Source organism: Salvia hispanica, chromosome 2 (genome assembly GCF_023119035.1).
Source record: "Salvia hispanica cultivar TCC Black 2014 chromosome 2, UniMelb_Shisp_WGS_1.0, whole genome shotgun sequence".
Classification (NCBI taxonomy): Eukaryota; Viridiplantae; Streptophyta; class Magnoliopsida; order Lamiales; family Lamiaceae; genus Salvia; species Salvia hispanica.
The window spans coordinates 30,353,533-30,375,217 of NC_062966.1; the positions used below are offsets into that span (position 1 = coordinate 30,353,533).

Here is a 21,685-nt window from a genome sequence, read left to right on the forward strand (position 1 = left end):
TCAGGCTTTGTGAGCGTTGCAATTTGCAAAATTTGGCCATGTTAAATTGTGGAGTAGTATTTTATTCTTTGTAATCTTCAAAAGGCCAACAACTACAACTGCAAAGATTAGGACAATAGAGTCCTAAATCGACTGTTGTGGTTGTGAAGAAACACGACCGAAACTTTTAGGCAAGATAATTGTACATAGTATAATGGAGTGATAATGGCTTCTAGAATACATTTTAAATCCCTAGAAATACTATATAAAAATGAGCATGAACTTAATCTAGAATAGAAATAAAATCAATTTGAACTAAACAATAAAGATCAGAATACCTAAACTGAAGAAAACCATTAACCGCTGCAACACACTAAAGCGAGCCTGGTGAAGCAAGCGAACAGCAGCAGTGCGCAAAGAAATCTGGCGACGCAGGCGAGCGGCAATGGGACAAGGTATAGCGGTGGAGTAGCGAGAAAGGCTGATAATAAGGTGGTGAGACAGGGAAAGAGGGGTGGAGGTGCGGCAAGAGAGACAATCTTTATAACTTTGAAGTGGTAGCATACATTTGAGTGATAAACCTTCTTAAATTTATATGCTTTTGGAAACCTACTTAATCTACAATTTTTATTTTTTATATTTGAAAAAATCAATAAAGGTTCCCTGTTTATTTTCGTGATCACTTGAGATCCTAACCTATTTGATTGATATCAACTGAGTTGCGCTTCGTCGTATGGAATGTGTTAAAATAAATAATATATCTAATTTTTATAATTAAAAATTGAAGATAATTTATAATTTAAATATCGAGGAATAAATAGAATATATAAGAAAAACGGTAGAGAATTCTAGAAGAGAAACAAGTAGGATGAAAACTTTAGAACAAATACATAGGTAGTCTATATATATGCCTTCTATAAAGGTTTTTTAAAATGTTAAGTTTTGCAAGCATAGTATTTTTTAATTTTCAAATTCAAATAATGATAAAGTGATATATTAAATTAGTTTTCGTAAAATTAATTGCACGGGAGCAGATACTAGTTTCTAACTAAATTCCAAGTATAAAGGGGAGGAAATATTCCGATTCACATTGGAATAACAACCATAATTTGAAAGGTTGACATAGACATGGTGGCTTAATTCAATGAGCTTACCCAGACGACTATCTTTTATTTTCCACTACTATCTATAATTGTGTAATTTTTGTAAATAAATAAATAACAATATAAAAATATTTCAAACATTTTATCTGATAAATAAGAAATATGTTCCTTAGTTTTACTTTAATTTTATCATATTAGTTCATGCATTTTTAGTAATCTGAACTTGTTTTAGGCTGATTGGTTATTCAAAAACTAACACTCTCAAAACAGTAATTTTATACGGTTGGACGCGTAGCTTTTGAAAGTAAAAATTGCCTAAATTCCTAAAAGCCAAGTTAAAGTTTTTCTATATGGGATTAGTAATTAATTACACATAATTTATTTTTTCAACTCTAGTTAAATTCGAATTATTATTATCTGAGCTGTATATGGTTCGTTTGTAGAGCAACCACAAAGGTGCTCGCTGCTAATGCGGGCCACCGTGCCGCTGAGCAAGCTGACGTGGCGTGTTTTGATTGGCCAACGGCAAAGCCGTTGGAAAAAAGGAAAATGCGAAATATATTTTAAAAATCGATTTTAAATAAAAAAAAATCCCCAATTTCCAATAAAATATATCCGTTTTTTCTCCATTTTTAATTTATTTTTAATTATTTTTATCCCAAAATTCACATTTTCATCTATAAATACCCCTATTTCCACACAAAAAAATTTACACCACACTACACAAAATACTTCTCTCATCAATTCTCTCTAAATTCTCTCTTCAATTGTCATCCAAATTCCCACTCTTTCACTATTGCAAAAAATGTCCGGCTCCGACGATCACCCCTCCGACTCCCACGGATGGAACCATGAATGGTTCGACTCATTGCCATTCCCTAATCCGGATACGGATTTCTCGCCCTTTCCTCAAACCCCAGGTTTGCATATTCCGGGTGGCTACCGGCCTTACCCGGTGGACGAGCCAGATGCCGAGGGGCACGGGTAGGCTCCCGAAACTGGCACAGGTGGGATCGCCCCGACACCACCAGAGGGCGGTTCCGGTGCTTCTCCTCGTCCTCGTAGTGACCGTGTTCGTGCTCGTGGCAGTACCAAAGGTGACACCAACATCCGCACCTCGTATACTCCGGGGAAGATGCAGAAGTTATTCAAAGTCTACTTGGAAATCTCCGAAGATGCAGAAACCGGCACGAACCAAACAGGGGAAAGGTTTTGATGGTGCGTCTCTCGCCGGTACAATTGATAAACTCGTAGTTTAGCAAGTGTTTTGGTTGTTTGAAAGTGCATAATTGAGTATTTCGTAGCACATTACTTGAGTTTTCATCTATGATCCCCTACTTTAGTGTTTTGATGAGTTTGTCGAGTTTTTGTAGTCACAACAGGTGGAAACGGACGAAAATGGCACCAAACCGGAGGTCGGGCGTTTCACTACAGCCAGTCGGGCGTTTCTACACACGAGACTTGAGCCTTTTGTTTTAAGAATGATACCTAATTAGGATTGATAAAAGAATGAACTAACACCTAGATAATTTGCATTCGAAAGAAGGAATTCTAGAGTGAGGGCTTGAGCCTTTTGTTTTAAGGAGTTAATTGTTAAGTACTCCCTCTGTCCCATTAGAAATGAAACATTTTTCTTTTTAGTTTGTCCCATTAAAAATGAAACATTTCCTAAAATGAAAACATACCTATCTCTACTTTTTCATCTCTCTTACTTTACTCTCTCTTCATTAACTCACAAAACAACACTACATAAAAACTTGTGCCGATTCCTAAATGTTGCATATTTAATGGGACGGAGGGAGTATTAGAAGGAGATTTCAATATTAATGATTAATCAACTAGTTGAGTGCACTCGAGAGAGGGCTTAGCCTAAACTAGTGGCTTTCCTAGTAATCCTAGAGACTTTAATTGGGTAATCGAAGTTGTTGAATTGTTCGCATCGTGTTCGTTGTAGTTGGATCCAAGGCTCTACCGTGTTCTCTTATTTGAAACTTTTCTTTGTTGCGTGATTTTAGCTTGTTTATGTTTATTTGTTTTTCAAAATCAAAACCAACCTTTCCGAATTCTCTAGATAGTAGTCAAAATCGATTCGTGGTACTTGAGTTGCACAATTTGTCTCTGTGGATACGATACTCTTGACTTGCCTATACTATGATAGCCCCGTACACTTGCGGGTAATTCTCGTGTTTAAAATAAATCGAGTCAAGTTTTTGATGCCAACCGACCGGATGACACCATCAAACGCAACGAGACTATGGTGCGCAATACCATTGGAAGAGTCAACGAAGAAATCCAAAAGTTCCAGGGGTATTACCTCCAAGAACAACGGTCGGCAGGGAGCGGCACGAGGGAGGTCGACATCATCACAGCTGCCATGTCGACCTACCATTCAGTTCAGTACAAACCATTCAAGTATCTCGACGCTTGGCAGGAGGTGCGTACTCATCCGAAGTATAAGGGAGGCGTCGCATCCTCCTCCAGCAAGCGGTCGAGGTCGGCATCCCTATTCGAGGCCAGCAAGGATGAGGTGGCTAGCCAGCTTGCCGGTGCTCACTTGGGTAGCCGCGACACCGGCCCGAGCAGTTCCCAACGCCGGTAGCAAGGAAGGAAACAGGCGACGGCCAACCGCCGTCGCACCGCGACCTCCCGCTCCCTTTGTGCCGCCTCCACCCCACACCAACTCGTTGTGGGTCCTTTTGGGTCAAATCAATATGGCCGATATGTCTCGGATGACTCCCGAGCAACTTGACTCACATCACGCAATGATACGAGCTCTCCGAGCTCAATTGGGGATACCGCTGTCGGGCTAGTCTTCTTTAAATTTCCACGGATATATTTTTTAGGATTTAATTATGTAATTTTTAATTTGTAGGATTTTAATTATGTAATTTTTTTTTAAGATTTTAATTATGTAATTTTTAACTTTTTGGTATTTTGTAATAGTATTTCGGATATTTTTGAATTGTGAAAATGTTATTTAAATTGAATAATAGAATTGTTAGACCATTAAGCATGCTCTTGCATAAAAGCATGGATATGGATGTTGTGCTCTTACAAAATAACAAATAGTAAAAAAATGAATAAATGGGAGTTATGCTCTTACTCTTATTTTATGGAGTATATTGATTAATTAATTTAGTATAAAGCTCATCGATTATAATAACCGAAGTGAGCCTAAACTCAAGTTGCTTTTCACACCAACTTTTTAAACTCATTAGCACTAAAATCCAGACAACTAATTTTTTTTAATGTTGGTGGTGGGTGCTAATTATCATTTGCTTTTTTACTTCACTAGATCATCGTAGAAAGACAAAACAAATAAAAAGGAAAAGCTTTTTACATTGAAATGTTTTTGTACCATAAAACGTTACCAAATTTGTCGAATATTTTCTATTAATATGTTTTTTATAATATGTGCCAATAATTCTCTATTGTGTTTTCTTCAATTAATTTCTTCAACCTCATTCCATATAAACTTAGAAAAATAATGTGTAAAATCACTTCTTACGGCAACTAAATTTCTAACTAGAGAAATTTGATTATGGCTTTAGATTATTAATATACGGGTGAAACCGTGAAACAAAAAACAATTAAACATGATATGAATTGATAAGATACGATACTCAAAGATTAGTGCAACTAACATTCAAATCAACTCTTTTATTTACATGGCTGCCTTTTTTAGTTATGCACCGAAAAAATTCCTTTTTTAAAAAGAAGGTTGAAGATGTGATTTATGTCACGCTTAATAAATTCTGCAATGTGTAACGCTTACTGTGTGCGAATTGTTATTGAGCTAAGATTTGATGTTAGCTTTCATTTTTATTTATTTCGAAATTTTGAATATCTAACTCCCGAATTAATATTAATTAATTTTGTTTGGGACAAAATGGGTATTTCGATAACGGCTGGGGACCTGTTTTTTCAGAAGGTGTGACATTTGAGGAAAGACAAAACGCAGCATAGTGAAATTGTGAAACTGAAAACGCAATTCGTGTAGAAATCGGTATTTTGGTATTACCCTTTTCGATGAAAAGATCCACACCGTCCGATTCTGCAGCAACCAACTCTCCTCGCAGCTACACGTGCACCCCCTTTCATTCTCTCTCATGCCTTTGCTTCCATGCATGTAATTCTCCACCTTACTACAAACATATTGTAGATGTGGATGTAGAGAGAGATGTATGTGCGTGTGTTGTGGGAGAAAAATAGGGAAGAAAGAGTCTGGGTTCTGTTTCTATTGCTTAATCTTGATAGGCTGTGGCTACTTCAAGCCCATCATTAGCGACCCATCTGTTCAAAACTTTGATTTTTTCCACATTAATTTCTTCTAAATCTTGCAACATTAATATAGGACTGGTGCTGTCATTTATATGCCTTTTTCTTCTCTTTGTTGTGTGTGTGTGTGGAAATTTCATCGATTTGGGATTCCAAGAGTGTTGATCCACTTCTCTTCTCTTTAATTTTTGTGTTGTGGGTACTGTCACATCTCACCACTGTGGTTTGATCCTGTTTTTCTCACTAAAGGTATAGTCTTTGTGATCTATGCCCAGCCAATAATTCCTGATTTTGCCTTTTTTCATGTTTGGGAGTTTGTTTTGCACTTTGATGTTGCTAGATCAGGGAAATGTTGCATTTTTGTAGAAATCTAAGTCGAGTTTGAGGGTTGCTGAATCTTGATTGTGTGGTTTTTGGGGGAATTTCTGTCTGTTTCTTGTTTAAGTAATTGGATTGGAGGTGTTTGAACTAGGATGGATGAGGATCAAGAATTGAGGTTTGTTTGTAGGTTTTGCTTCAAGAAATACCCTTGTGGGAAGTCTCTAGGAGGCCATATGAGGTCATGTGTAGTTGCAAATTCTGCTGAATCTGATGATAAACTACTTGATCCCAACATTAAGAAATTCCCATCATTTGTAGTTGTTGGTGTTGGTGGTGGAGGTAGTGGTGGGATTCAAAGCACAATGAGTGATCCAAGAATTGTTGATTTAGGAAATGGGCAGTCTAGCTATGGCCTAAGAGAGAATCCTAGAAAGAGTTGGAGGGCTGTGGGTTCAAGCTCCCCTCTACCACAAGAGAAGTTTTGCAAGCAATGTGGCAAAGGGTTTCAGTCATCGAAGGCATTGTGTGGGCACATGGCTTGCCACTCTGACAAGGATAGGGGCATGAAAGATGATCATTCTTGGACTAGTGAGATCCAGAAACTAGTGATGGATAGCCATTCGGATATGGAGGATGAGGACCGGGCAATCAAGACTAGGTCCTTGAAGAGCAAGAGGTTTAGGAAGATCGTAGTGAACTCCCCCTTCCCCGATGGCTCTTCGTCTGTCTCTGAGATTGATGGGGAGGAGCAGGAGGAAGTGGCCATGTGTTTGATGATGTTGTCTAGGGATAACGGGAGTAAAGGTGGGGTGAATTCTCTAGTGGAGAGTTCTGATAACAACTCTGTGATCTTGGAGACTAAGTCTTCTTCCATTGATATGAAGAGTGTGAGAAAAAAGTGTGATGTTATCAAGAATGGTTATGATCAAGATGAGAAGAAAGGTGGGGATGCTGTTGTTAAGGCAGAGAATTCTGACTCGGGGTATTTCTTGGATGAATGTTCCAAGGCGGAGGAGTCTGATGTGTCCATGGATGGATTACGCAGGAGCATTGGTGTGAATGTGTATGAGGAGTTTAGGCAGAGCTTGAACAGAAGCCGGATCTATAGAGCTGAGGTGAAGAAAGCACTGGCAAAGGAAAATGAGTATGATCATGATCACGGTAGCAATGGTAATAGTATAGCAGCTAAGATCGAGCAATCAAGAAAGAGGAGATATGCTGTTGAGAATTCTGATCTGTATAATGACTATGATGAACATAGGATCAAGACGGTCGACCCCCCTAGCGCTGAGAAGAGGCTGAAGTACGAGTGCTTCAACTGCAAGAAGACGTTCAAGTCCTACCAGGCTCTTGGGGGCCACAGGCCGTGCCACAAGAAGAGCAACGCATTATATGAGTCAAGATATGAGAGTGGGGAGAATAGCCTAGATGATGAGTTCGCGGCTAGAGGGAAGATGGTGGAGTCCACTAGCAATAGGAAGCCGGTGCCTGACAAGAAAATGAAGGCTAAGAAGAGCAAAGGCCATGTCTGCCCCTTCTGCAACAGGGTGTTCAAGAATGGGCAGGCGTTGGGCGGCCACAAGAGGTCACATTTCATCGGTGGCCATGAGGTGAACACGAACCCTAGCCCGGTCGCCAAGCTGGACTTGCTTGACCTCAATCTGCCCGCTCCTCAGGATGATGAGGATGATGGGGACGACCAGTACTCGCCTTGGTAGGGGCGGAGATGGAGAGAGCAACTCGAGTATATACATTTATATCGGTGGACAGCAAACCACATTATGCTCCTTTCTTGCTTGCTTCAATGGCAGTCATAGTTTGATGACTGTAAGCGGCTAGCCTCCTCGTATAAAGAAAGAAGGAAAAATGACAAAAGAGAAAGAAGAAAACCTTATGCATGTTCCATGAATATGCACAAATTTTGCAGACTTAAGATTTTATTTTTGTCTTCCAATTTGAAGCATCTACATTATTGTGTCTGAAAATGAAAAAAATTGTTGTTCTTTGTTATATAATACTCCATATAAGAGAAGCAGCTCTGTTTCTTCCAAGTGTTTGCATATGATGCTTTATTCACTATTTGTAAGTCATTTGATATTTGGATTAGGAGGCAAGGAAAAGTTGGACTATTTATTCCCACAAAACCTTTTTAATTCATGAGAATAGCTGTCTTTAATTAATTGTTAGTTTCCTTGAATTGTAGTGATGGTTAAAGATGAGGTTTGAAGAGGTATGATCCATCACTATCACAGCACAACCTACCTTAAATACTCAAGCACACATTTGAGTATTTAATGTCTCCTACTTTTTACTTGAGAGGAAAAACAGATCCATTCCTAGTTGTGTTAGCCCGGCACTCGTGTATACTGATGATGTTATTTTATACACGCTTTCTGCGCGTCTTCTAAAATCGAGTCTTGCTTCATAGTCTGTCTTCGTGCCTTTAACTTTACTATGTGTAAAAAACTTTATTTTGGATCCCATTTTCTTTCTTATTTTTCTTGTGGATACTAAATCTCATGATTGTTGTGCATGTAGCGAGTATATAAAATAAAAAGAAGACTAGTTAAAGCAGAAAAAGGTAAAAATTATAGATCGAGACGACGCTGTAGTACAAAAATTAGTTATGTCCAAAACATAGGTGGGCCCATTATATACTACTTCAATTTCTGGACCCGATTGTGGGCCCAACTACTAAAAGTGCAGTCAAATTCGGCTTCAATAAATTCGTTTAAATAAAAAGTTTAGTTGATTCTGGAAAATTCAACTTAGAGAATTACTAATAATTAATGCAGCAGCCCACGTTTATCTAATAAATCTGTAAGTTCTATCTCTGAGGATTAATTTTATAAATTATTGATGCAAATAAAGGATAGCTTTGTGTGGCTATCGCAGATAGCTAAGACTGCTTCTAACCATATTTATTCATTTGGTGGGGGGATATCACATATGGAATGAATGAATTCTGTAAAATGAAGACATTTATGTCATGCTTATCAACAGCCTACGATCATAATGTTCATTTATCCTCGATATTATTCACACTGTCATAATATCTAACCAAATATAAGCACACATTTCCCAAGTTTGACTACCTACTAGGCTACTACGGTAATATAATTGAAATGAGACACAAATTAGGACAAAGTAAAGGCAATTTATCAACCACTTACTTTGTCCCATTAAAATATAACTAGTATATAAATAAACAATTAACCACTTTACTCGTCTTCGAAGTCCACGTAAATTTGGGTGTATCATCCAAAACTCGCAACCCAAAAGTTAGTGGGAAATTAAATGTGAGTTATAAGTTATACCTGCGTCCAATTGCACATAAAATTCAGTTACGATATAGTAATCCATTATCAAATCGATTTTTTTCCTAATAAAACCGACGTAATTAGAATTGTCATTCTTTATATAATATGGAATTAAAATTGAATAAAAAATGTTGTGATATTGAAAAGGGGTATTATGTCACACAGCATGATATATTGCCGACATTTATTGAGCCATTGCCATCAAAATAAATAAAATACTAATACTAAGCCTTTAGGGACCCAAACCCCAGCACCTTAAATTTCACGCAAATATGTATGGTTGGATTTGATTCCGAGCAACGGTCAAATAATGGTGCAATAAATATTTGGTAGTAGTTTCATAAACATAAATCAATTCTTCCAAGACAAACATAGAATATTTTAAGTTATTTTATTTTACCGAATTTACGGAAACTTACATTTCTTTCCTACTTTCTTCTTTGAAAAAAAATCACCTGAAAGGAATGGACATATGCACTATCTGGATTACTTCAAGAATAATTCACAATGAAAAAGTGGAAATATATGTTACTCCTAAGTCCTAAAACAAGAATTTGAAGATAAGAATGATGTAACAAAAAGATGTGTCCACATGCAAGGACAAATGTAGTGTGGACAATTTTTTAATATTATATATTCCCAGAGCCCACATTATAATTATTATCCACAACGAACTTGATAGCTTTAGCACGAGATGGGATCAAATATTTTCATCATCTGGTGCCTCATAACACTGTCTTGCTTGTGTTGTGATGCTCAAGTAGTGAAGCTGGTAGTGAAAGGATCGAAATCCATAGCAAAAACTGATGAAGATTTCATCTGTGCCACTCTTGATTGGTGGCCTGAAACCAAATGCAACTACAATCAGTGCCCCTGGGGCAAAGCTGGCATTCTCAATCTGGTATTCCCATCCACTTTTTAATAGTGAGAGATATGAGTTTAGCAGAAATTGAGGTTAATTACATTTTTTCTGCTGAAGGGGGTTAGTAGAAACTGAGGTTAATTACATTTTCTGTTGTATGTATTGTGTGTAGGATTTGAAGAACAAGATTCTTGCAAATGCCATCAGAGGTTAGTTAACTAGTACTACTCCATCAGTTACTGAGTTGATGTTTCTTGATCTGTTTTTTTACTTAATTAAGTGGTTAAGATTGTTGTTTCTTGCTTTTTTTTAGTTAATTTAAGTGGTTAAGAATGTTGTGATTGCTGTTTCTTGGGTTTTTTTAGTTGATTTAAGTGGTTAAGAACGTTGTTAAAATGAAACAGCATTTAGCAGCCTGAGGATTAGGATAGGAGGTTCTTTGCAAGATCAGGTGGTGTACGATGTTGTTGGGGCATCGCTTCGAAAATGCCCTCATTTCAAGAGAACGGAGAGTGGGTTGTTTGGATTCTCTAAAGGGTGTCTGCCTAAGGAGAGATGGGATCAAATCAACAACTTCTTTCATGAAATGGGGTATGCATTATCTACATTGTATAGCTAGCTTCCTCTTCAACCTCTTAGAAAGCACATTTTGATGTATGTGTGCGCGAGCAGGGTTAGGTTGACATTCGGCTTGAATGCCTTGGTGGGGAGGAGGAAGGGTGGAGGACCCGATGATTCCCTCATGGTAGGCCAATGGGACTCAAAAAACGCGTATGATTTGATCAACTACACAGCCTCCAAAGGGTACAAGATTGATTCATATGAACTTGGTAAAACTGAACTACTATGTTGCAAGTGATCCATTTCATTGTGTTGTTGTTTGGTGTATTTTTGACACCCCAAAATGCACGATTCTTCGCCTAGGAAACGAGTTGTGTGGGAGCGGTGTGTCTGCAAGAGTTGGGGCAGTGCAGTATGCAAAGGACACCTTAGCACTCAAGAAAATAGTAGCTAAGTTTTACTCAAATCCTGCCACTAGGCCAAAGGTGCTAGGCCCTGCAGGGTTCTACGACAAGCAGTGGTTCGATGCATTTCTTGACGCGACGGGACCTAATGTCGTTGATGGTGTCACGCACCACATCTACAACCTCGGTGCAGGTTAATATTCTTCCCAAGGAAATCGAAAAGATTTTATATCAGCAAGTTTAATTTAGTGTGTTTGTGTAGGTGTTGATCCCACCCTCATCAACAAGATTCAAGATCCGAGCTTTCTTGATCAGATAGCGGAGACATACAGGGATGTTGCAGCCACGATCGAGCGACACAGCCCGTGGGCAGGGGCGTGGGTCGGGGAGGCCGGTGGCGCTTACAATAGTGGTGGCAGATATGTCTCACACTCCTTTGTTGATGGATTCTGGTTTGTGGCTTTCTACAATGCCTATTTCTCTTGCACACCGTTTTCGTTAACCGATCTAATCTTGTCTGAAAAATTAAAATAGGTACTTAGATCAATTGGGAATGACGGCAAAATTCAACCATAAGGTCTTCTGCAGACAATCCTTAATAGGAGGAAACTATGGTTTGCTCAACAGAAACACATTCATACCAAATCCAGATTACTATGGGTATAACTAACTGAAATAACTAACAAACTACATTTCTTGAAATTTGTTGAATTCTCAAACCTTGTAGTTGGTTTCTTTGCAGTGCTCTCTTGTGGCACCGGTTGATGGGGACGAGCGTGCTCTCCGCCTCCCACACCGGATCCTCCTACCTGCGCGCCTACTCACATTGCTCGAAGAAAACAGTGAGCTAGCCCGCGAATCTTTCGTGTCAGTACACCACAAACTATACAGGTTCATTTTTTGGTCTGAATTTGTGTTTGTGATTCAGACAGGCATTGCAGTACTAGTGATCAATATGTCCAAATATACAGCCTTTGAAGTTTATGTTGAAGATTATGCAAAGCTATATGAATATGACCAAGAAGGTTATGTTAATGCATATGAGAGAGAAGAGTACCATTTGACCCCAAAAGATGGCAACATTTTGAGTGATGTTTTGCTGCTGAATGGAGTGGCTTTGAAGCTCACCGGAGCTTCTGGCATACCGGCAATGGAACCACGCATGATTGATGCTTCGTTGCCTATGAAGATCGCGCCTCGTTCCATAGTTTTCGCGGTGCTGAAAGGCTTCAAGGCCACAGCTTGTGCCTAGAGTTTCTCTAGTGAAGCCTTCCCGATGCGAATCCTTCGTTGCTGGGACATTCGTGACGGAATGAACGAAGAAAATACCGTTGTTAACTTGTATGGAGAGAAAGAGAAGTGTCTTTCTTCTATAAAATTATTCGTATGGAATAAAAACGATATATATTGGTCATATTCATAAATGGAAAAAGAGTTGTTGATTTATTAGATTTACTAGAAATAAATGTGTGTGATCTTAGCTTCCGCCTTGGATTTTTTTTTTTCGGGAATAGACTTAATTCTCAATCTATTAGTTGGAGAGTAAACTGTTTAGTAATTGAGCTATGCTTCAACTTTTAATCTATTAATTGAAGAGGAAACGTCATACTAATTGAGCTATGTTTCGTTGTTAAGTTTTGGATTCTTGGATAGTTATTATTTAGGCAAACTGGCAACTTTGTTTGTTTATAAAATGACTGGTTCCCTAAGTCAACCATCAAACATCAATACAACGTTAACATCATTTTGATAAATGGCAGGGGTAGTTTTATTAAAATAAAATCCAGATGTAAACTTAATAAACATAAATCACATTTTGTGTTTCCTTGCAAGTTTAGAGAAATGTTGTTTGCGAAACACATTTAGACCCTCAGAATAATTATCTATGTATTCAAACGACATCAAGCGCACCATATATGACTAAAAAAACAATTCAAGTGGAATGGAAACGTTTTGGCAAACAATAGTAAAATTAACAAACTAGACAACATATATAAATATAGTTTCCCCAAAAAAATTGCAAAAGAAAATATTTGTGATTTTTTATTAAGGGTAGCCGTAGCAAATTGCATGAGCTGCGTTCTTATTGCGGCAAAGGCGACTTTGCCGATTTCGTCGCCTTGGCGTCACCCACACTCCGGCCCGACATCATGTGAGGGAGTTCAATCAAGATACGCAGTAGCCAATTAAGTGAGTTGTATTCTTATTGAATCATCATGAGTACGTGATTATGACTTAGTGCAATAAGGTATAACCTGAATTCGACTAATTAAGAAAATTTTCAATCCGAACGCGAATCCGACATGCCGCCTTCAAACCCGAGCACGACGACGTGAACTCATTAACAGCACGATATAACATATAGGTTGACATGACAAGGGCGGAACTAGGATTTCAATTCAATGGGAGTATTAGGGGTGTCGAAACGGGTACCCGCACCCGATTTCGACCGAAATTGTTGTCCCGATACCCGCCCCGCACTATGTCGGGTATTACCTGATACCCGAGTCGGGTATCCCGCACCCGACATGACGGGTACCCGACCCGACCCGATTTTTTTGAAAAAAACTTTTTAATTCATTATTTGCATTATCATCAACTTGTTGATCGTCTTCCATACTAATATACTCCCTCCGTCCGCCAATAGTAGTCCCATTCCTTGGCGGCACTGATTTTAAGAAATGTTAAGAAAAGTGAGTGGAAAAAAGTTAGTGAAATAAGGGTCCCACTTGTATATATTAGTTTTAAATGAAATGTGAGTGAAATGAGTTAGTGGAAGGTGGAACCCTATTACCATTTATGGTAAAAGTGAACCAGGACTCTTATTCGCGGACGATCTAAAATGGAAAAACGGGACTCCTATTTGCAGACAGAGGAAGTAGTATTTTAATGCATCCTAAAAACACATAAAAGAGTCCACAGATCATTAGACAGTGAAGTAAGTATACTGTGTATATGCTTCTGCATATATAATGACTGTGTAGCATATGCTACTATATACATTATGCTATTGTATATAATATTGGGTGCTCTTAATAGAGGAAAAATAGATAAAAATATTATATATTGAAATCTGAGTGTGATCGGGATAATTTAAAAATTATATTAATATTAAAAATTACAAAACACTAACTAAAATCGGGTAATTTTCAGGATTATCGGGTATTCCGAGAGCGTATCGGGTATACACGATACCCGCAAAACCGAAAATATTATTACCCGATCCGACCTGTTACCCGTTTCCGTCGGGTAGCGGGTACCCAATACCCGACGCACCCGACGCGTATCAGGTCGGGTGTGCGGGTACCCAGTACCCGCTATCCGTTTTGACACCCCTACGGAGTATATAAGAAGAAATTTTAAAAATTTGAGGTGGGGCATTTATAAAGGAAATAATTTTGTTTTTCAAATTATATAACAAAATAGTACTACATGAAATATATTGAGGGGCAAATGCCCCTTGTCTTCCCCTACTAGATTCGTACTAGATCCGTCCCAGTAACATGACACGATAACAACATAATAAAAGATTAACAATCTGAATCCGGTGTACACAATTATAAAATAATATTCACGATAGTAACGGTCCAAACTTATTTTATATGATTACAACTTGATATTACAAGATAAATTAAATTTGATTTACACTAAATAAAATATAAAATTTTTAATAAAAATAAAGAGTAAACGCCAAAACTGGTCATGAACATATGCTTATTTTATGATTTTGGTTCTAAACATTATCTTTTGAATTTTTAGATCTCAAACATTTCAACTTGGATCACAATTGGTCCAAAGGTAACTTTTCCGTCAAATTTTAACGGTCAACGTTTTTAATCTCGATTTTGACCAAATTAAGCTGTTAAATATGATTACTAATTCCCTAATTATATCCTTAATTATTTTAATAAGTTATCATTTATAATATAAAACAAATAATATTAAAAAAAAATATTCAAAATCAACCAGCATCTCCTCCGATCATTTCCGCCTCCACCCCCGCAATTGTAATCGTCGCCGCCGGAGAGCTCATCTGCCTCCCCCTCCCCGCAACCGCCTCCGAAGCACTCCAATCCCTAAATTCCTCCTTCCTCTGCAGCTTTGACAGCCTCTACTTCGACCACTTCATCCCGCCTCTTTCCCCCGCCGACCGCCTCGACGCTGCGAGATCTACTTCGCCTTCCCCAAAATGATAAGTCGAGGCGGTTGGCGGGGGAGAGCGGCGAGATGAAGTGGTCTAAGTAGAGGCGGTTGGAGCTGCAGAGGAATGAGGAATTTAGGGATTTGAGCGCTTCGGAGGCAGTTGCGGGGAGGGGGAGGCAAATGAGCTCTCCGGCGGTGACGATTACAATTGCGGAGGGGGTGGAGGCGGAAATGATCGGAGGAGATGCTGGTTGATTTTGAAATTTTCTTTTTTAATATTATTCATTTTAAATAATAACTTATTAAAATAATTATGGATATAATTAGGGAATTAGTAATCATATTTAACAGCTTAATTTAGTCAAAATCGAGATTTAAAACGTTGACCGTTAAAATTTGACGGAAAAGTTAACTTTGGACCAATTGTAATCTAAGTTGAAATATTTGGGATCTAAAAAATTCAAAAAATAATGTTTAAGACCAAAATCATAAAATTGGCATATGTTCAAGACCAGTTTTGGCCTTTACTTAAAAATAAAAAATAATTTAAATAATAATGATATTATTTTTAATGAGTTTATCCAAACATAACCCAACCCAACTAAAAATTATCGAGTCCTAATGAGCCAATTAGATAAAGACTCCAATCCAATAAGATTTTATTCAATCCCATTAATTTTGTTACTGGATTTTGGTATTGAAAATTATCAATCCAACTTTTTATAGGCAGAGTGGTAAAATGTGAAATATAATAAAGATGAAGGGCAGTTATGATAAGAGCATCTCCAGTGCAATTCGGCTAGCCATAGGCTAACCACTTTCTCTCTCTGCCACAAAAAAAAATGATTAATAATTATCATGATGAAATTCTAAAATAGAAAATCCACCGCAAACTCAAGAGTCAATACTGTGACCCCATCGATCGGCTGCCTCAAATTCCATCTATTCATTGGGTCCAGCTTCAAGGTTTCTACGCTGATCCTCAAATCGCACATCAGCTCAAATTATACGTTTTTTTGAGGTAATTTTGCTAATTTACTTGTTTATAGAGAAATCGTGACGCTTATCTGTGAAAATGTTACTGAATTTCGCTTAGCTTCGCCTCTCGTTGCAAATTATGGAGTGTGTCTCAGTTCCAGGGTTTGTTTTATGTGTTTATATGTATAATTAATGTGGTTGTGCTCTTAATTTAGTTTGTAGCTGAGCGAATTGTGAATTCATGATGATTGTTGCTACTCTTGGATTTCGGTTAGTTTGGTAATGATGCGAAAGCTTTGGAAGCTTAAGTGGTTTTTCATCTGAATTGACGTTTCGTTCCTTCGCTGTTAGTTTGGAAATTGTGTATTTGAAGTTGATGGAGAATAATATTTGCATTTTTGTTTGATCTTTGATGATTGCGCATTACTAGAATTTCCTCTACTGTTGGTAATAACTGAAGGATATGTCTTCTGTGGTAGTGGGAGGGTAGAGGAGGTGAAGATTTGATCTTGGAGCGTAAATTATGTACCGGTGTGGGGCCGCAACCACTAACCGAGGTGGAATGCCAACAGATAGTGGGGACTCTGTTGTGACCCTAGATCAAGTCCCGTGTTGGAGCGATTCAGACTTTAGGTACTCATATGGGAATGAAGATTCGGGGTTCCAGAATCTGCATTTTCCAGACCCATTGACTGCAGCATCTGAAGGGGAGAATGGTGGAAATGGAATGGTATCGAAGTTTCCCATGGATCGTGAAATTAACTCGAAAATATATCTTTGGAGGGGCAACCCGTGGAATCTTGAGGTGGATGCTGTTGTAAATTCAACAAATGAGGTGAGTAGGTCATTCATTGTTATACCCAGATAATCATCTACTTGAAACGAACTTTTGTAACAGTTCCAGCTTATGCTGACATTTCAAATCTCTATTGCTTGTCTCTATTATCCATACTTTTTCCTCTAGAATTAGGAATTACAGTATCAAAAGCCTATCCTAATCTCATACTTCTCCATGTTATACTATAAGACATTCTGAATCCCCCAGCTCTGATTCTACTTGCTCAAAAGCTCTAGTACATCTTTCAATCTTTGGAACATCCTTTTTTATACGTACATGTTCCATATGCATGTATTTAGTATTTACACAGCTTTTTGTGGTATCTTGGACACAAATGTCTCGTAATTTAATTTCTTCAATACAATCACAAAAATATTTCTTCTGCCTAATCGCCCATAATATTAGTAGGCTTGAGAAATTGCAAACTCCACTGAGCTCTAGCTGTCCAGTTGAGCAAACTCTAGAGCTTAAGTTGGCAAATTTCTATTTTCACTTGAATGGTTGTTCAGAAAATCTCATGTTATTTCGGTTGTTTGACAGAACTTAGATGAAGCTCATAGTAGTCCTGGTTTGCATGCTGCAGCAGGACCGGGCCTTGCAGAAGAATGTTCAACCCTGGTGAGCTATAACTTTAGTCTAATTAAACAGGGTCCTCGATATTCTTCACTAGATTGCAATTATATTTGTCATCTTTAAGAGTGCAATGTCATAAAGAATCTTGTTTTACTTTTGTAGTTAGTCGATGTGGATGTGAATGTATGACCAAATCTGAATGGCAGACACAATTTCATCAAATTCAAGGTTCCTTGAGATTGGCAACAAAGTTAATATCATATAGGAGGCTATGATCTAATATACCATTTATGTTGCAATGTGCTAACAGCCTAACACTATATGCTAGACATATCAGGGTAAGGATAGTGAAGAAAGGATGGGTTTGCATGAATTAACATTTAATAGGACACAATGTTGACACTGTAATAACTTATAAGCTACAGTATATTTCCTTAAAATTTTCACAAATTTGATCTTAGCAAATTATAAATAGGATAGTCCTCATTGTCATTATGTAGAAACGCATACTAATGGCCTTTTAAATTATGTACAAACTTGTAAGGTTGAGATGATGTGGTGATTTGTGTTTTATCATTTTGTAGGGTGGCTGTCGAACAGGAATGGCAAAAGTTACTAATGCTTATGATCTTCCAGCAAGGTGGTTATCCCAAAACATGCTTATAGTTATTATTCAGTTGTTTAGCTGTTCAGTTGCTGTACTGGGAAATCCATATACTTTTGTGCATTTTCAGTTTGTATCTTTACATCAAACCACTTGACTTGTGAAGAAGATATGTCCGAACTTAAATTAAGAGTTGGCACAGTAGTTTTAAGATTTGCTCTACTTATTTATATAGTCTTTGGTGAATATATTGGTCTTCAGGTTCTGTAACTGAGCAGTAAAAATTAGGATGCATTGTCTATGTTCTCCCTAACTTTTATTCAAAAAATAAGATTTCTTGTACTTTTCAGGAGGGTCATACATACTGTAGGTCCCAAATATGCTGTAAAGTATCACACCGCTGCAGAGAATGCACTCAGTCATTGTTATCGATCTTGCCTTGAACTTCTCATTGATAATGGACTGCGCAGGTGGGTTCAGTGACCTGATGTCTTTACTAGCTGTTAATTCTTCATTGTGTCATTCCTCTAATAAGTAAAATAGTGGGATTGAGCTCTTTTGAAAATTGATTACAGCATTGCTATGGGTTGTGTATACACAGAAGCCAAAAACTATCCACGAGAACCAGCTGCACATGTGGCCATAAGTAAGTAGTTCCCTTACGGTTTTCTATCTATAATAAATTTCAATTTTCCTGAATTGAAACCCATGCCCTCTCCATTTTGTTTACTAGAATGCTTTTACAATTTTAGTACATACCTGTGTATTATGTCATGAAACCCAATGTGTATCTTTCCTTTAGGAACCGTGAGGCGATTTCTTGAGAAACAAAAGGATAAAATACATGCAGTCGTTTTCTGTACCACAACATCATCTGATACAGAGATATACAAAAGGTTTGTTCACTGAAACTACCCATCATTAGATCTAGTGATGCATATGAAACATGACTATTACTTTGTCATACATTTGTTTCTTCTTGCTACAGATTGCTTCCGCTTTACTTTCCGCGTGATAAACTTGAAGAGGAGATGGCTGTTTCGAAGCTTCCTGCTGATGTTGGAGATGAAAATGGTGAGACGGTCATAGATGAGCGCAAAATAAGGATACAACCTTTACCCAAATTGAAAAAAACCGCCCCAAGACCTCCACTGGCCTCTACTGATCTGGCAGACAGCAATATATCATTAGCAAGACGGTTCGTGGCTCGTCATACTTTTCTAAGTCCTTTTAAGTCATATATGATTTCACGTAAAAAGCTTAAGGTTTTAACCCTTATCTGGTTAACTATATGTGTAATGTGTATTTGTTGTTTTGTACTAGTTCTAAACTTGTTCAAACTTGTTTTGTTGACATACATACGTAGTAGCACCGGACATATTTTTCTTGTAATTGTTAACATCTTCCAAATGATACTTGCTTATGAGATATTCATCTTTGTTTCTGGTTCAGATGGTTTACTTTTCTGTTTAATGAGACCAAAACTCGTACAATTTGGGAGCTGTTTCCCTGCATTGACTGATATCAAAGCATTTCTTCTTTTTCAAACAGGGACTCATCGTACTTGGAGTCTTATCTGGATCCTGCATTCATGTCCCTGATCAAAGATCCAGATCAGAGACGCAGAGAACAATGGGAAAAATCCGCTCAGGCTCGAAATGGTTGGAGTTTTGCTAAAATGCTTGGATATGGAGACATTGGCAGTCCTCCTTTATCAGCTGCTGAAGAATACTCGCTCCATTCTCGATACCTTGCTAAAGCAAATTCACTTAATCTTTCTGATATTGCTGAAATGAAAATTGTGTAAGGCACTGTTAGCTTTCTATTTTAATTGATGTTATGCATTTAAGAGGGATCCCTCCCTACAAATGATTCATATCTAGCTTGACTCGGATTTATCACTGAACTGTTACTCAGATCAAAAAATTTGTAGACCATCTCTTTGTTATTATCAGACTAAACTTTAATAGTAGGATTTTCCCTGTATGGGCATCCTAATTAATACACAGCCTCTTGTCTTCATTTTAGTTATCGGGGTGGGGTTGATAGTGAAGGTCGTCCGGTGATGGTGGTGGTTGGAGCACACTTTCTCCTAAGATGTCTTGATCTGGAGCGGTTTGTGCTTTACATAGTGAAGGTAAATGACCACATTTCAGTAATTTAATTTATTGGACCACTGCGTCATGGCCCAAAATATTATATTTAATGGCATCTATCTACTACTTTTTTGAATCCTTACTTGCCTTATTTGCTAGATGACTACTTATTATTCTGTTTTCAGGAGTTTGAGCCCTTGATACAGAAGCCTTACACAATAGTTTATTTCCACTCTGCTGCATCATTGCAGATGTGAGTATTTTCTCAGACAGATTATTCTCTTAGTGCCATTTCACTGTTTGCTTTAAATTCCCTATAAAATGTTAATGAGCCAACTGCAGCATCTAATTAAAATTCCTATTCAACAGACAACCAGATCTGGGGTGGATGAAAAGGTTAGAGCAAATACTTGGTCGGAAACACCAACGCAATCTCCATGTATGATAATTCTCTTTAAAAGCTCCTATATCAACGCTGACAGACATTTTCTCTTCACATGCTCTTCTCACCGGTCTTAGCTTTATAATGTAGGCAATATACATTCTCCATCCAACCTTTGGTCTGAAGACTGCAATATTAGGATTGCAGATGCTTGTAGATAATGTGGTATGTGTGATCTCAGTTTATCCCGTTACACAACAAGGATGAATCCCCCAAATTTCAGATACCATGTCTCTCTTTTCCTGAAACTCAAGAAATTCTAATCCAATCTTCAGGTCTGGAAGAAGGTGGTCTACGTTGACCTTCTTCTGCAGCTATTCAAATACGTCCCTCGTGAACAACTGACTATTCCAGACTTCGTATTCCAGTGAGTTGCTGTGCCTTCCAATCATCACTTTCTTTATCAGCCTCATATAATCAATCCATGTTAATATGAACACTGTCTCAACTCCCATGATTGTTTAAAGTCCTAAATGATTACATTATTATAACCCCATATTTATTTTGGCTCATGTAGATCTTATTGATTCATATAAAGTTTGTCTAGAAGAAAATAGAGAAATTTAAGTATCATAAAATCGCGGTTGCAGGCACGACATAGAGGTCAATGGAGGGAAGGGCTTACTCGTGGATCCAAGAACAAAATATGTATATACAAGACCGTAGCAGCAGATTCAGACTCCAGCGTTTGTGACTTTTTCATAGTCTCATCATTTCATTCATTTATGGGTTAGGTTGTATTGTAACGAAGTACTACTAATATTTTCTTTGCTTGCATATGTACTATGATCCCTCTTCTCACTCTACAGTGTATTTATAATCTTGAATCTGTGTAGGGCAATAAAATTTTATGAGTCTGCAAATTTACATTTCTGAAACGTTGGGTAGTATAGAATCTAACTTCAGTCATATTCATGCTACAAGTAAGTATTTAAATTTCATATCTACTCTAGACATTCTATAGAATTATTACTTGATAATTTCTAATAAAAACACGCAATTTTTATTTTATTTATATATTGTACTTATGCCCCCTCATTTTAGGGTACTGGAAATGTGTATAATTTCCTTTTGGAATCTCATATTTCCTTTGTTATTGCTGAAATATACAAGTGTACTACATAAGTAATGTTGCAAAAGGCATGCATGTTGATTCAGGCAAGTCAATTTGTGATTTGAGTCA

At 37.7% G+C, this 21,685-nt stretch overlaps 3 protein-coding genes across 3 annotated transcripts; all 3 read left to right on the forward strand.

Annotated features, from left to right (window-relative positions):
* The first annotated feature begins 5,159 nt into the window (after positions 1–5,159).
* Positions 5,160–7,732, forward strand: LOC125207587. Its single transcript, XM_048106987.1, has one exon. It carries the CDS (start codon positions 5,834–5,836, stop codon positions 7,397–7,399), a length of 1,566 nt encoding a protein of 521 aa, XP_047962944.1. The 5' UTR covers positions 5,160–5,833; the 3' UTR covers positions 7,400–7,732.
* A 1,931-nt stretch (positions 7,733–9,663) lies between these two features.
* LOC125207588 (heparanase-like protein 2) lies at positions 9,664–12,274 on the forward strand. The gene is made up of 9 exons (XM_048106988.1): positions 9,664–9,902; positions 10,036–10,072; positions 10,268–10,454; positions 10,536–10,693; positions 10,788–11,021; positions 11,091–11,280; positions 11,363–11,488; positions 11,571–11,670; positions 11,757–12,274. The coding sequence occupies exons 1-9, from the start codon at positions 9,696–9,698 to the stop codon at positions 12,078–12,080; spliced, it is 1,563 nt and encodes a 520-aa protein (XP_047962945.1). The 5' UTR covers positions 9,664–9,695; the 3' UTR covers positions 12,081–12,274.
* A 3,567-nt stretch (positions 12,275–15,841) lies between these two features.
* On the forward strand, positions 15,842–21,303 carry LOC125207470 (protein GDAP2 homolog). The gene is made up of 15 exons (XM_048106835.1): positions 15,842–15,992; positions 16,429–16,784; positions 17,328–17,405; positions 17,945–18,000; positions 18,315–18,434; positions 18,540–18,610; positions 18,767–18,860; positions 18,953–19,162; positions 19,516–19,767; positions 19,993–20,101; positions 20,246–20,313; positions 20,430–20,499; positions 20,593–20,667; positions 20,778–20,869; positions 21,093–21,303. The coding sequence occupies exons 2-15, from the start codon at positions 16,473–16,475 to the stop codon at positions 21,166–21,168; spliced, it is 1,683 nt and encodes a 560-aa protein (XP_047962792.1). The 5' UTR covers positions 15,842–15,992; positions 16,429–16,472; the 3' UTR covers positions 21,169–21,303.
* Positions 21,304–21,685: the final 382 nt, after the last annotated feature.